At 39.3% G+C, this 15,585-nt stretch overlaps 1 protein-coding gene across 50 annotated transcripts in view; it reads left to right on the top strand.

Annotated features, from left to right (window-relative positions):
- Nucleotides 1–15,247, top strand: part of SIPA1L1 (signal induced proliferation associated 1 like 1) — a 368,156-nt gene extending 352,909 nt beyond the window's left edge. For 30 of the 50 annotated variants that reach the window (XM_016423170.2, XM_056810730.1, XM_007472891.3 and 27 more), the window contains 5 exons: nt 525–771; nt 7,715–7,861; nt 9,022–9,136; nt 12,529–12,613; nt 13,186–15,247. In XM_016423170.2, the coding sequence (XP_016278656.1) occupies nt 525–771; nt 7,715–7,861; nt 9,022–9,136; nt 12,529–12,613; nt 13,186–13,329 (738 nt within the window). In that variant the 3' untranslated portion in view covers nt 13,330–15,247. The remainder of the gene's footprint in view (nt 1–524; nt 772–7,714; nt 7,862–9,021; nt 9,137–12,528; nt 12,614–13,185) is intronic. The other 20 variants (XM_056810732.1, XM_056810754.1, XM_056810722.1 and 17 more) reach the window with 1 other exon arrangement.
- Nucleotides 15,248–15,585: the final 338 nt, after the last annotated feature.

Genomic DNA, 15,585 nt, shown 5'->3' with positions numbered 1-15,585 from the left:
TGCTTTCTCAGACCTTTCTTGTGTTTATTTTCTGGACAAAGAAACCATCTCCATGAGCTCCAAGAAGCAGCTTTCTGTGCCTTACATTAATCTTCTACAAGCACCTGGGTTGATATTGTAATTTAGAAATTTAATTCAGCAAATGTTGATGAGCTAACACCAAGAAGTTGTCTAACACATTGCCTGGCAAATGCACTATAATAGGAGACCATAAGATGGAAGGGATGATCGCCTGACAAGCTTCTGTGTAGAGAATTCATGCCACCATGTGTCTCCATAAACCTGTGCACACCAGTGTTTGAGGATAATGAAATACATAAAGGATGGTTCCTGAGATCTCAGACCAGAGATGTTCATTTATTTTAAAAATGCAGAAACTGTAGCTGTCTCTAGACTAATGATCTTAGTCTCTTCCCCCACCTCTTCAGGTTTCATCCCTTTTCCTACCCTTCCCTGAACATCAGAGGACTCCAGATCCTGAACAGATGAGATTTACTCTGTCTTATGTTGACATTATTTTACAGTTCCATGGACTTTCCTCTCCACAATCTCCTTTCCCTTCCACTCCTACCACAAGGCGGACCTTGCACAGAACGTTGTCGGATGAAAGTATTTACAGCAGTCAAAGAGAACACTACTTCCCCTCGCGGAACTCGATTCTGGACCAAGCCTTGCCCAATGATGTCCTCTTCAGTAGCACCTACCCTTCTCTCCCAAAGTCTCTCCCTTTACGGAGGCCATCGTACACATTAGGAATGAAGTCATTGCATGGTAAGTGGGCATCCTTTCACAATGATGTCCAACATAGCAACCAGTGTCCTGATTTTTAACTCAAACAGATATTTCCAAAAAATGAAAAAATAACAACAACGTACCTTTCCTTCCCCTGCCATTGATGTGACTCCATTCATTTCTGTATTAGTCCTTTTCTTTCCTGTTGTCAGATAAACTATACATAATGACTAGAATGAAGAACCAGGGCAATGTCTAACAATGGGATTGAGGAGAAAGGAGAGATTCATCTCTAGCTGATATCTTTCTATTTCTCTCCCAGATTATAGTACTACCCACTAATAATAACACTATGATGTTGACCATCTGTATTAATATTGACTAATATACTGGTGGTGAATGTCTCAGAGCAAACCTTCTGATCATGATATACTTCTGAAAGTGTTACTTAACTATTTATCTAGTCCATATAACATTTCTTGTGACTGACTGGATCCCCATATCTTTTGGTTCTATTTTATGGAAGCATGGGGTAGAAGTAGCCCTTCCCTCTCACTTGCCAATTAGATGATTTTCTCTTCTCCCACACCCCTGTTTCAATTCAGAATATAGTCTTTTTCTCATAGAGGGCTGTATATAATTGACCATTGGTAGAAACCACTGTCTAAGAAGTTGTTAAAACATTTTTCATAAAGTCCTTCCCAATAGATTTTACTAATTTGGGGGTGAATCTATAAAGTTCCCTGCTTTAGTTAGCACTGTCCCCGTGTCCCAATTATGTTTTTCCTTTTATTCTTCCATATGAATTCCACTAGATTTTTTAAATTATCCTTTTGACCTCTGCTATGCTTTCTCATTCTCCCTGATCAGTCTTTGCCCTGTGCTGCTACTTTCTAGCAGTATTGTTTCCTGCTCTGATCTTTGCCAGGACCCCCTTCTCTGTTTACATCCATCTCCAAAAATTCATGTACTTTATCCCATTGCCTCTAGCTTGTGCTTTGCTTAACAGGGAAAGGTAACATTCCTCTGGGAGAACTTATTTTTTAGGAGATAAAACATTCCTAAACTCTACTGCTACCACTTTCTTCATGTTTAGATCATTCCTGTTCTGATGGCTTCTCCAGTTCTGTACTTGCCTTTGAATGTTTCTCTCTTCTCCTTGTATCTTTGGAACTACCTAACTTAGTAACATTCACATCATCATCGTGATTTAAAGGATTTGTTAATGTTTATTGTAATACATAAAGAAACAATAGACTAGTTGTCAAATAAACCTTGTTCCATCCTCTGGATCCATCATTGTGCATTCTTGCATGCCAATGGTCTCTCAAAGGGTTTCTAGTTCCACTTGTAGCATAATGCATGCTCATTCACACTTTACCATTCTGCTTTGGGAAATGTTCTCTAACTTATCTGCTCCTCCACCCTTCACCTTCTAAAGAATAGAAGCACAGGGATTACCTATTCTGGCTTTGAGAACTAACTCCCTATCCCCATTGGTAAAATAGAAACAATAATACTTATACTATCTTATCTCTCATGATTAGTTTGAGGACAATACTTTGTATGCCTTTTTAGAACTCTAGAAATGAGAGCTCCTATTATCTTACTCCTTTTCTTCCCTTCCTCTCAGAAAGAAAAAAAAATGTATATTTTCTATTTCTTTAGAACATGAATTCCCAGAGGGAAGAAGTGATTTATTTGGTGTGGGCCATACCACGCCCTACACATAGTTCATACTTTATAAATGTTAAATCACTTGGCTTCACTGTAACTTCAGAATGATAGGCCAGTACAGCAAATCCAGCAATATTCACATGCTGAGCTATTTCCTCATGATCAGTGTCAAACAGAGAGGACCTGATGGTAAAACCACAGGGACTGAATCAAGTCTGCACAGTCCTGAGTCGTTTCTTAAGAGACAAAATACGCAGAGTTTTTCTGGCTGCACTTGATGGTGATTTTTTTTTCCCTTCAGGCAGCTTACAACACAGCCTGTGTTCTACTAGGATAGAAGTTCTTGCCTTTGTTTGTGCCGTGGACCCCTGTGGCAAATTGGTTACATCTTTGGACTGGACTGCTTCACAGAAAAATGATTTTAAAGATATTAAAATACCTATGTTTACAAGGGAAGGGAGTTGTATTGAAGACTTTTATGACATTTAAAATAAGTTCTAAATATTCAATATCAAAAATGTCAGAAAATTTTAAATCTTTCAAAAATACTTTAAAAATCTAAATATTTTTAATGAAATCACAGGCTTCAACTTAAGAACCCTTGTACTAAAGGGATACAAAATGTACACAAGGAAATATATGCACAGAGTAAAGGAAAATAACTTTGAGACAGAAAAGGGTGCTAAGAATTGGGGATGGGAGAGGGTGGGAAGGGATCAGGATAGACTTATTTATTCAGAAGGTGGCATCTATGCACTGCATGTTCCCAAATCAAATTGGACCTTGAACAAGTCTGATTACATAGCTTAAAGCCTAGTTAGCAGTGAATCACTGAAAAATGATTTCTTTGAGGTGTATTGTGGAGAGGGGAGCATTTATTTCCTTTTCAGGGGCACCTGAAATTGGGGCCCAGGTAATAATTTTGAGTGATGCATAAAATTGTCTGTTCTACCTACTTGCCCTTGGTGAGTGCAAGTTTAAATAGAACTGAGTATTTAATATCTCCTTGTATTTGTTGATTTCCATTTACTCATAATTCTGCTAATTTTAAGCACATTAATAACTAGCAGCTGCACTTCAAAGCAGTTCTTTGCGTACTTTGAAAAGGAAAACAACTGCTAAATATATTCCGTTAGACCAGCTTATCTTAACTGACAAAAAATTTTAACTCCTTGTAAACAGGTATTTCTGGAGATGCTCATAGAGGCACATTAACCATTTTGCCTGCTTTTGACTTGACTCTCATGGTCACATTGTGCAAACGAATCTCACAAAATTGCATAGCCTGCCCTTGCATCTGCCCTATTTTAGGAACTAAGATTTCAAGAGCCAGAGTTTCAGATGACTCTTCCTAACCCTCTTTTTCCATTTTTACCATGAGTATAATTTGTTGCTGCCTATCATGCCCTGAAATTCAACAAAGTGGCTAATTTCATACCCTCAGATATGGGAAATGGGATCCTCCTTCACCCCCCTCCACAGACAATATAGTTGAGAAAATGTACCATTTGAAGCTTCATTTGGCTTCCTTCGCTGGTTTTGACAGTGATTGAGTGTTTATAAAATGACATGATGCCACTTTAGATTCTGTTTATATGGCTTCAGTTTTGACCCCGGGTTGGTTCAGAGTTATTTACATAACCCTTGAAAAGAAAAATAAAAGCGAGTGGCTTTTAAGTTATGGTCAGTTCTTTTCCATAGGCATGTAAAAAATTTTAAAACCTAGCTCTCTCCTTTTATGACTCATCCTCTTTTATTTTCTTCTTTTATTCAGTTAGGAAAATCACTAAAGAGAAATAGACTTTCAGTTTTTCCATCTACAGTTCATATGGGTGCTAAACTTCATCTTCATCTCTTGCCTTCTTTCTTAGCCTCAATTCTAAGATAGATGAGCAATAAGGACTAGGCCATAGGGTCACACAGCTATGAAGTATCGGAGGCCACATTTGAACCCAGGACCTCCTGACTCCAGGCCTGGATCCACTAAGCCGCCTAACTGCCCCCATCCTCCTAACTTTTTATAACATTTACTTCTGTACAGGATATGGGCTTGTTATAGTAACAGCATTAAGAACAAACCAAAGAATGAGTCTTTGTTTCTAGAAGTGGGTTGTAGGTCAGAATAGGGTGAAATTTCTTGTCTTGCTTAATGAATTGTTCCATTATCATTCAGCCGCCAGTTCAAGACCAGTGCTGGTACCTAAGCAACACCAATGTGAAATATGCACTTGTTTGTAAATCTTTACAAAATGGAGCTCACTGTAGCGAAGATAAGATGGGAAGTCTGATTTGGAGAGGGGATCATGGGGAAGACTCCTAAGGGTAAAACCAGAAGGAGGCCAATAGAAGAGCTACCACCCTTGAATGCCTAACATCACAGAAGAGGAAGAAATGTGCCTAAAGAAAACAAAGGTAGAAAGGCCATCCAGCAGTTAGGTGGTACAATGCATGGAGCACCAGACAGGGAGTCAAGAAGACCCCCATTCAAATCCAGCTTCAGACATTTACTAGCTGTGTGATCCTGGGCAAGCCACTTCAACTTGCTGTCTCATTTTTCTTATCTGTAAAATGGAGATAATAAGGAGATCTTCCTTCCAGGGTTATCATGAGGATCCAGTGTATAAAGTGCTTTGCAAACCTTCAAGTGCTATATAAATGCCAGTTATATGTATTACCAGCTCTTGTCTCCATTTCTGTTTCTATGAAATATTTGTGAAAACAATAGACATGTATAGCAAGGACCTCCCTCTCCTTAGCAGGAGAAGCAAGTCCATCTTTCACAAATTATATTCTGTAATAGGTAGCAGATAGGGTGCCAGGCCTAGAGTATGGGAGACTCTCCTTCCCAAGCTGAAATCTAACCTCAGGCAAGGGTTTGAGCACTGGGCATGAAGTTATGAAGATCCTAGTTCAAATTCAGCTTTAGACATTTACTAGCTGTGTGGCCCTGGGCAAGCCACTTAACTCTCCCTCTGTTTCCTCATCTGTATAAGGAGCTGAATAAGGAAATAGCCAACCACGCCAGTATTTCTGCCAAGAATGCCCCCTACATGGGGTCAAAGAGAGTTGGGTATGACCAAAGAACAACTGAGCACCAAAAGTCAGCCTTATCTTCACAGTTGCACAATTATGCTTATTGCTTGGTATGTTTTTTAAACTACTAAGACCTCTTGTCTTTGAATCAAAAAGTACACCACTGTCCAAAGCAGAAGAGTGATAGGGCCTAGACAATTGGGGTCAAGTGTCTTGCCCAGGGTCACACAATTGCGAAGTGTCCGAGATCAAATTTGAACTCAGGACCTGTCTCTAGCCTTGGCTCTGAATCCAATGAGTCACCTAGCGATCCCATTTATTGTTTTTTAATGAATAAAAAGAAGTATTCAATTTAGGAGGTCCCAATTGCCTTTGGAGGAAACTCTGCAGTGCTTTTGATAACCCCAAGTTTCTCTCTACAACAAAGGTTCATCTTTTTAACATTAATATTTTTCAAATGATTGTGTATATCTCTGAATCAATGCTACATCTCCCCAAAGTCTTTGTCTGCAGTAATCATTGTGACTTTAGCCCTTTCATCCCTCTGGGATGAGTCAGAGCTAGAACAATATAAATGTGGAGATTCAAGAACTTCTAGAATTTTGGTAGTTGTGCAATAGTCGCATTCATGATATTCTTTTTTTTTTAACATCTCATCATTCCCAGTTATTCCCCTCTCCCCTGCCTCCCTATAGAATCCTCCCTGGGGATAAATAAGAGCAATTAAAATTAATCAGAACTCAGCACATGCTCTTTCTGGAACGATAAGCCTCATCCCACACCTGTAGTCCATCATTTCTCTGCCCATGCTTCATCATCCAAGCAGATGTTTTAATTAAACACTGCTGAGAACTATGGTAGGCACTGAAGTCAAGAGAATGAAAAATTTAAATATGGCCTGGGTTCTGTCCTTATAGAGATTTCCTTTGTGGGAAAGAAATAAGTGCACAGAGATAGCTATATTAGACAATTTTATCTGTTAGGTATTACAGTTACAAAACTGCATTATGTGTGACCCAAAGAGGAAGGGTATTACAGTAGGGGAAATTAGAGGAAGGCTTCATGGAGGGGGTGGCACGTGCATTGCTTTTTAAAAACTGTCTGGGAATTCAGTAATCTGAGGTTGGGAGGCTGGGTGGGCTGGGGAGGAGGACATTCCAGGCATAGGGAACAGATGAAGCAAAGGCATTCAAATAGGAGGCCACAGGACTTGACTAGAAGGCAGAGCGATTAGTTGTGGTTCAAGTTTAATATGGCGAAACGGGAATATTATTTGAGACTAGAAATAGGTGGAAGACACTAAATGTAATGCAAAGCAATTCAGACTCTATTTGACAAGTAGTAGGGAACCCGTGGAGATTCTTTCAGCATAGGATGCCAGGACCAGTTCTAATCAGTAAGATTATTTTGGCTGCTCCATGAAGAATGGATTTGTGGGGATTATAGAATCTTAATTTGGAAGGATTCTAAGATGTCTCCTAGGCCTACTTAGGATCCCACCTTGCATCATAGTAGGCAAGTCTGCTGTCTAATTGACATTCATTCTCCTTCTTTGTAAAATATAAAGGGAAATACAAGCCAGAGGGATTCTGGAGTTGGATAAATCCAAGATCACCGTGTTTTTCATTCATTTCAGAGGAATCCTAAAGAAGTCAGACTAGAATGAATTTTGCTTATATCAGAACAAGTTCTCCTGGTTTGGCTCCACGATCGATCAGAGAATCAGTGAATGCTTGAGATCCCTCACTTCAGACTTCTCTGATAGAACCAAATTGTTCTCCAGGGTTCTAGGAAACCTGAAACTGCCCCAGGCCAGTAGATTGGGGCAAGAGATGCTTTAGTCCTCCAGTTTTATATAACATGCCTGGATCAAAAGTAACTTTTCCACAGCTTATGCCACAGTCAAAAAAAAATGTGGTCAGAATTTGGAGCATTTTCTTTGGCTTTCAGTCTGTTGAACAGACCATCTGCAGGAGAATTTATGGGAAAATGTGGATGAAAACAGCACAGACAGGGCCTTAAGGCATGGAGGGATTACAGTATGTACTTGTGGAAAGAATGTCCACCTATTTCTTTATCCATAGAAGGACTAAATCATATTTCCATGGAAAAGAAAGTGCCTCCATGTGAATGAGCAAAGAATTAATCCTCATCTCTAGTGCCTGGCCAGTTGTGGTGACAGTGATCTGCTTTTCTTCCGATCAGGTAATGAACACTGAGTATGGCATCCTTTTCCTCTGAATGTCACTGAAACCCTTCTGCTTCCTTGCAGGAGAGTTCTCGGCCTCAGACAGCTCCCTCCCTGATATCCAGGAGCCAAGAAGGCAGCCCATGCCAGACCCAGGTCTCATGCCCCTGCCAGACTCTGCTTCTGACCTGGACTGGTCAAACTTGGTAGATGCTGCCAAAGCTTTTGAGGGTAAGTGTACCGAGCCCCTCCGTTGGAAAAAACCTGTGTTCCCTGAGGCGTCATGCTGATAGATACGTCACAAAAACAGAATGCTTGAACTCGGGGACAACTCTTTTGTTTAATACTAATTCCCAGTAACATAACAAGGACATACACACTTTCTGGACATAGACCAGTACAGTAAATCCCTTTTCGTGAATGTAAATCTATGACAAGGATGTCTTGCTGAGTCTCCCATCTGTTGTACTAAGGAAGGAGAGGTGTGGAAGGACCCCAATGGTTACTTAGCTACAAAGAACATAAATCCAGAGACAAACCCTCACTACATTATAAAGATGTTTCCCCAATGTGGCTAAAATATATTTCAGAATGATTTAGTCTTCCCAAACCTCTAGGTTCTTCCACCAACAGTCTAAGGCCACCCATGCTTTCCCCACTCCTTCCTATCTACGTAGTCAGTACAATGCTTTCCATTTTCCTCTTACCTGTTTTAGTATTGACCAGGTGACGAGCCCACTGGTCAACTGACTAATCCTTACTACCTTTTTTTTAATGTTTGCCGAGCTAAAGGTCCTTCCTCTTTATATGTGTGACGTAGACTAATGTTGTCTTGACTGGAGGGTTTTGATTTCTCCTGTTGATTCCTCATATTTTAAAGGTGGATGTTTTTAGTTGAGGGATCAATTTTTAACTGCCATTTGAGTCTTTGATGCCTCTGTTAAAACACAAAGACCAATTTTCTTATGGAGTGATATCAATAAATAGGAACCTAATGGCTAATTAACTAGTTTCACAGACTCCAGCTGATTTTGAAAGTATTGACAACCTTCTTCCAACCCCTCTCAGGAATTCCCTCTTTAGGAAGCTTGAACTAAGGCGAAGAGCCTTTAATGTTTTGGGGATGGCAGAGCCAAGCCGATTTTATTATAAAACACAGTAAATAACACTTTTGCCACCTCTGGACTCAGATTCAGACTCAGAGATTCAGTGAAGATTCTTATCTATAATCACAATGTGATAGCCTGGGCACCATGCCCCATACCTTATATGAATTTCACCTGCTATATTTTTCCCCTGAAGGATGTTTGTTGCCTTTTTTAGTGTGTATAGGGACCTGGCTCTTTTAATTTCCAAAGGAGAGAGTGAGTGGCTTCTCATTTCCTTTCCAGTCCAGCGTGCCTCATTCTTTGCTGCTAGTGATGAAAACCACCGACCCCTGAGTGCTGCATCCAACAGCGACCAGCTAGAGGACCAAGCTATGGCCCAGATGAAGTCTTACGGAAGGTTGGGCTCCATGGGGCATTTACTTTGTGTACTCTTTTCTCCTAGTAGTGTGAAAGAGCAGGAACATAAATGATACCTTGCTTATTACAGTATTATTGGAGGTTGAGATTATTCTTCATACAGTTTTTCTTTATAACTATAGCTTACTTAATCTACCAACAAGGACCACAACCATTTTGTCTTTAAATTTTAACCATTTGAAAGAAGTATTTCCTAAATTATTTTACCTCCTTTTTTGCCTTCTTAAAAAGAATCCGTAGCTCTAAATAATGCTGATACAGTGATACTCTCTGGGATTGTTGAAATGTTGGAATGTTTGTTCCCATCACATCACACTGCTGTACTTCTAAATCATCATTTTTCCTTCACCTTGATGCCTCTGATTTAATATTCCTTATTTGCCACATGCTAAGAAATGTGATGCTTAAATTTATTATAGCTTTGTCTGATACAAATGAAAATGGTCTCTATCTCAGACACAGAGAGACTCTTCTTTAAGTAAAATATGTGAGCTCTCAAATGTGGAATTGATGATAGCTATTTCTGCGTGTTTCCTCGCTCTTGACTATGGTCTGGGTACTGATGAACAGGTGAGCTATTCCTATAAAAGGGGACTCTTATCAGTTAATCTAACAGCACTTAGAAAATATTACATGTGTGAGAAGTGCTGGAGAAGGAGGTAAATGGTTATCACTAGTCCAGCCTGGGCCTGAAGGAGAGTCCCATCCATGACATACTCAACCAATGGTCATTTAGCCTTTCTGTGAAGATTTCTATTAGGTGAGAACCAAATATCCCATTCAATTTCAGAACAGCCCTAATTATTACAAAGTTTTTCCTTTATATTAACCCCAAATCCATCTCCTTACCTTGTACATCTTGTTCCTAGTTTAGTATCTTGGCCAAACAGAACAAAAATAATTATCCAGTGTAAAAAATACATTTTAATGGCTGACTAAATATATATGAAAATTATAAATAATATGGTAATTGCCAATTCAAAGTATTATTGCTCAAAGTTGAAATGACCTTTAATAGTTTTTATTTTATTTACAAAAGAGGTGAAAAGAGTGAAAGTAGGGAAATACAAAAGGGTAAAGAAAACTATCTAAATACTGCTCTGGTGCTCCACTCAGCCAGCACTTGTTGACCTTCCACTGGAATTAAACTCTCCAGAAGGGAAAGCCAGCTAGCTGTCCACTCACACAAGTTCCCTCCAAGAGGCAGGTCAAGACAAAAGACAGCTAAAGGTGATTCCTGAGGCTCACTTTCTTCCTTGAGCAGACCTTTTGAAGCCAACTTCCTTCTTGGAGTTGACTTTTTTAAGCCCCAGAAATTCAGGGCCTTTTATAGTGGCTTCTTGTCCCTGCCCCTCTTCACAGGGGCCAATCAGGGGGCAGTGTTTGTGGGAACCAGTTCGTACCTTCTGGAGGGGTGAATACTAATCAAAAGGGTTCACAAATTCCTAGCTGATTGAGTTCCTGAGGGTGTGAATTCTCTAAGTGACTGGCTGAGCTCTGCCACCTAGTTCAAGCTTTTGTTGACTCAATCAAAAGGTAGACAAAGGAGAGTTAATCCTGTTTTCATAATCTAGTGAGATACTAAGTAGGGGTACTTAAGTTGTTGTTAACCAAAGTGTTAGCTCCAAATAGGCAAAGAGAACAAAGAATTCCCTTTTACAGTAGGATATCCCTTTAACTAAAGGCAGTGATCATATTAAGTATTTCTTCATGCTAAGTATTTTTTCACCATAAAAAAAATAAATAAATAAACCACTCCATAATCTTCTCCTTCCAATTTTTTCACTTTGTGAAAAATAGCTCTCAGCAGTTTGGGACTTTAAGAGCTTGGGGTGGAGGACAAAAGAAGTTGAGATGAGAGCTTAAATGGTATCTTTCTTTGGAAAAAAAGGTATGGGAGGAATTATTTATTTAGAATGGGAAATACCTTATGACTGTCATTCTGTACCCTTTCCTATTAATTAGACTAGAGAATTTAAATGAAGCCTTGGTACTTAATTTCCATTCTCCTACTCCATTATAAATGAGTCCAATAGCAGTTTAGAAAATACCACAGGATGCCACTTTAGTCAACAGAAGTCCATTAATTGCAATTGGTGGTAGTCTTACAAAATCATACTCATTTGCTGCTTGTGATAAATGAATAGACCAGAGCTCTAACTAATAAGTTTTTGCAGAGGATAATAGCAGAGGGCCCAGTTTTCCTGCCCTCATGAGGTGGTTATTATTATTCCTTTAATTTGGCGAGATTGCAACATATTTTATTACTGTGGTGTTTGCTTTATGGTACTAGGGTTGAACCAGAAGTAGGAATCTACCTAATTTTTTCTAGGATGGGAATTAAAAAAAAAATTTTTTTAGATTCTTCTGCCTTGGAACCAATACACAGGGCTAGGCAATTGGAGTTAAGTGACTTGCCCAGGGTCACACAGTTAGGAAGTGTCTTAGGCCTGAATCTCAATCATTAAGCCACCTACCTGTCCCTTAGGATGAGAATTCTAACCTGCTCTTTTGATTTAACACCTCTTCTCTCTTCTCTCTAACAAGGCAAATGACTTAAATGTCTTCTCTCTCATGAAGAATGTTGGGGTCACAGAGCTTATATGACCAAGCAGCACATGAGAAGTTTACAGAACAAGTAGGCATGGGCTCAGCTAGGTGGCACAGTGGATAGAGAGCCAGGCCTGGAAATAAGGCATCTTGGGTTGGGAGCTGGCCTCAGACACTTCCTAGCTACGTGCCCTTGGGCAAGTCACTTAATCCCCATTGCCTAGCCCTTAACCTTTTTTCTGCCGTGGAATTGATACTATTAATTCAAAGTCAGAAGGTAAGGGTTTGGGGGGAAAAAAAAAAGAAGAGAAAGGAAAGTTTAACCTGGTTTTTAAAGTATGATTAGATAATTGTGATTTTCTGGGACTCACCAATCTGTACAACATTACTTTAAGACAGGCCTGTATCCAAACCATCTCCTCCCACAGGTTTTCTGTCTTGGGAAAGCACTGAGGGATTCCATGGTTTCCTTAAGTTTCATTGTTTGGCAGTTGTCATTGTCAGAAAGTTCCCCCTTTATGTGTTGCCTCTCACCTATTATTACCAAAGACATTGTTTTTACTGTTTTCCTTTGTTCTTTGGAAAGAAAAGTTATGGAATCCTCAGCAAAGACTGTTATTGATTGACTAGCTAAAGCATGTGTATAACTTGTTATTGAAGTCCTTCTGAGAAATGTACATTGCACAGACCAGTAGGACAGTAGGAGATTGTGGAAACCCATTTACAAAAAGGCATTCTCTCTGAGTTAAAAGACAAACAAACAAAGAAAACAGGAATTCCTGCTAACAGGGATCCTGCTCTTTATTTTTCCTTTGTTCCCAGCAGTAAAGATTCTTCTCCTACACTGGCTTCTAAAGTGGACCAATTGGAAGGTATGCTGAAGATGCTTCAAGAAGATTTGAAGAAGGTAAATGAACACTTATTCTGAAAGCAGATATCCTGGTCTCTATCTGGTGCCAAGGACAAAAGTCAAAACTGTTCAAGTGTGATCCTGTTGTACGAGGCCAATCCCCCCTCTCCCCCCCATTCATGGTGAAAGGTTTAGGGGAATGCTCAGGGCACCGAGCTGCCACTTGTCCCTGTTCCTGAGACATAACCAAAACACGTCTTTGGTGCAACTCATAAAAAATGGTTTCCTTTTCCCAAGATTGTTTTGAGTCTTAGCCAGGACATGATAGAAGAGCATTCATCAACAGCATGGAAAGGGCTTGCTCACATGTGTATGGGTTCTTAGGCACTTCTTTGTTGGATTTGTCTGTCCTCGTTGAATTCTAGTGATGGTTATTCAGAGAGAATGAATGTTATCCAGGAGCCTCAAGTTTAGGAATTCCTTAATTCTAAGCATTGTAGGACGTATGGCTAGGCATCCAGTGACGTGAAAATAAGGGGCCAAATTTGGCCCACATCTTGTCTCTCTTCAGTATAAACCAATACTTTCTTTTTGGGTTTTTTTTTCCTTTCCTCTTTGCAACCTCCCAGGAAAAAGAAGACAAAGCTCACCTTCAAGCTGAAGTCCAGCATCTTCGGGAAGACAACTTGCGTTTACAGGAAGAGTCCCAGAGTGCATCGGACAAGCTGAAAAAATTCACTGAATGGGTCTTTAACACAATTGATATGAGCTAAAGACTGATCAAACAGAGAGGAGAAGGGAAGGCAGGGGAGGGGACCAAGAGGGAATGTTCCCTTTCTTCTGAGACTGCTTTAATGCCCCAGAATCATGCCATTGAAAGCATCTTCAGAGCACTTTCCCCACCTTCCCTAGATAGCCCCTTTTTTTGCAAGTGCACAAACAGAACAATTGCAGATCAACAATCACTGTCTGCCTTTTGTAGAAAAAAAAAAACATGAAAAAAATGAAATAAAAAAATTTAAAAAGTAAAATAAAACTTTAACTGCTAAAATGTGAATGTCTATTTTTTTGCACAGTATCTTTATCTGTAATGTATAAAGAAAAAAAATGGGGATTAGACTAGAATGATCTAGTCCATCTGCCTCTATTTACTTCCCATCAGCTCTTTCCTTTCTGTTTCAGGTAATCCAAACTTCTTCTTGCTCTCCTGAAAAATATGATTCCTAAAAAACTAGTACATGTTTATTTTGGACTGTTTATTGGGGGTTAGGGTTGGGGCTGTGGGAGGGCTGTGTTCCTTACCTTCTGTGCTGAAGTGACTGGACATGAGCAGCTGTATCTCCCTTGAATGCATGAATCAATGCTGTTTTTCTCTGTGTTACCCAGAACAGCAGGATTAGGCAGGAAAACAGAGACCATGGATGGGGCATGTTATGATCTTTTCTACATCACGCATTACTACCACAAGATTTGCTGTCACCTATGGTTTTCTGTGGATATACTTCTACCTACTTTCCACAGGGTAAATAGACTTCTCAAGTGCAGCCTTAAGCAATCTCTCCTAATGTAGAATTGACCAACTTTCTGGCTACAAACATAAAGTTGTTTAAGGTTCCCTCGCATCACATCCATTGAATTACCCATCCCAAGAACTCTATTCTCTCCATTCGGTACGGTCTAAAAACCGGATGGTCCCCCTGCCCTTTTGGTTTTTCTTTCGAGGGAAAAGAGACACGCGACCAAAATCTGACCAATTAACACTGATTAAAAGTACCCAGAAAGTGATTTAAATGTTAGTCTTGGTAGGAGACAGGACAATCTAGGGAAAAAGTTCAATTATAAAACTTTAAAGAGCTGTTACTTGCCTTTTGAATGCAGGGGACAGGATAAGAACAATATTCATATGCTTGAGTAGATATCCAAAATTGGCTTTTTCCCAATGTGACATCAAAGCATGGGATTTTTGAAATTGAGGCCATCAAAGGAATTTCTCTGAAGAAATGATTGATTTGCCATTCAAATTCAAAAAGCTCAGAATGCTTTGGTGCTTGGACATCATTCATGGGCCCCAGTGCCGAACCCTGATACTGCTCTAAACTGTGTTTAGCCCTTTGGAGGAAAGCAACCCAAACCTTTTCCTCTGAGCCTTCATCTTCATCCCAAAATTTCTGTCATCATCCCTGTAAGCAAGCAATTGACCTATAACAATTGTTCATCATTTTTATGTCACTCAAATTTTCTCTCCATTTAAGGATTATCTCAATTTGTCCCTCCCCAAGCCCCAGAGAAGCCATAGCCATTCATATTCTCTCTTCCTCGAATTTTGAAGCTAAAATTTCACTTCTGTGTTGTGATTTCCTCCTCCCCTCATGGAATTCTTTTCTAGTAACATTTAGATTATGGGAAAAGGAAGATTTCAAAGTTATTTTGTAAAGATTGTGACTCTTTTTGATTTGTATGAAGGAGGTTTGTACAGTGCCTGATATTATTTGTAAATGGGAAATATTGCTAACATCTGAGCATTCTGAAGTCTTGCTTATCCTAAGTTTGTTCTTATTTTGTTTTAAATTTTGTTTTGGGACTTGGGGCAGACTATTTATTAGAGTTTTGCAACAGAATTCTTGTATGAAGCCTCTAAAGGCTACTTGTAAAATTCAGACAATAAAACTTACTTTAAAGGCTCTTCTAAAACCCTTTGGCATTATTGTTTGAGGTTTTTTATTTGTAAAACTACACCAGAATTTATCTTGATACTTCACTTCCATTTCCACCACATTTCTTTAACATCATAGAATACCAAAGTTTTATTATCCATGATTAGATTATGTATCTGAGAATACATAATAAACCTTCTGTGTTTAGTTTCATATTTCTATACCATTTTACATTTTCAAAATGCTTTTGTAAATGGAGTGAGTCTTGATTATTCACATGTGAAATTTTCATAGCAAAAATTTAATTCCTTGAGACTTGGCATGTTGTCCATCCCCAACATCAGTGGATATATGCTCAGAGCATGCAAATTAATA

The sequence above is a fragment of the Monodelphis domestica genome, chromosome 1 (assembly GCF_027887165.1).
Source record: "Monodelphis domestica isolate mMonDom1 chromosome 1, mMonDom1.pri, whole genome shotgun sequence".
Lineage (NCBI taxonomy): Eukaryota > Metazoa > Chordata > Mammalia > Didelphimorphia > Didelphidae > Monodelphis > Monodelphis domestica.
The sequence above is the reverse complement of the archived record's forward strand: the minus strand, read 5'-3'. Positions and strand labels throughout refer to the sequence as shown.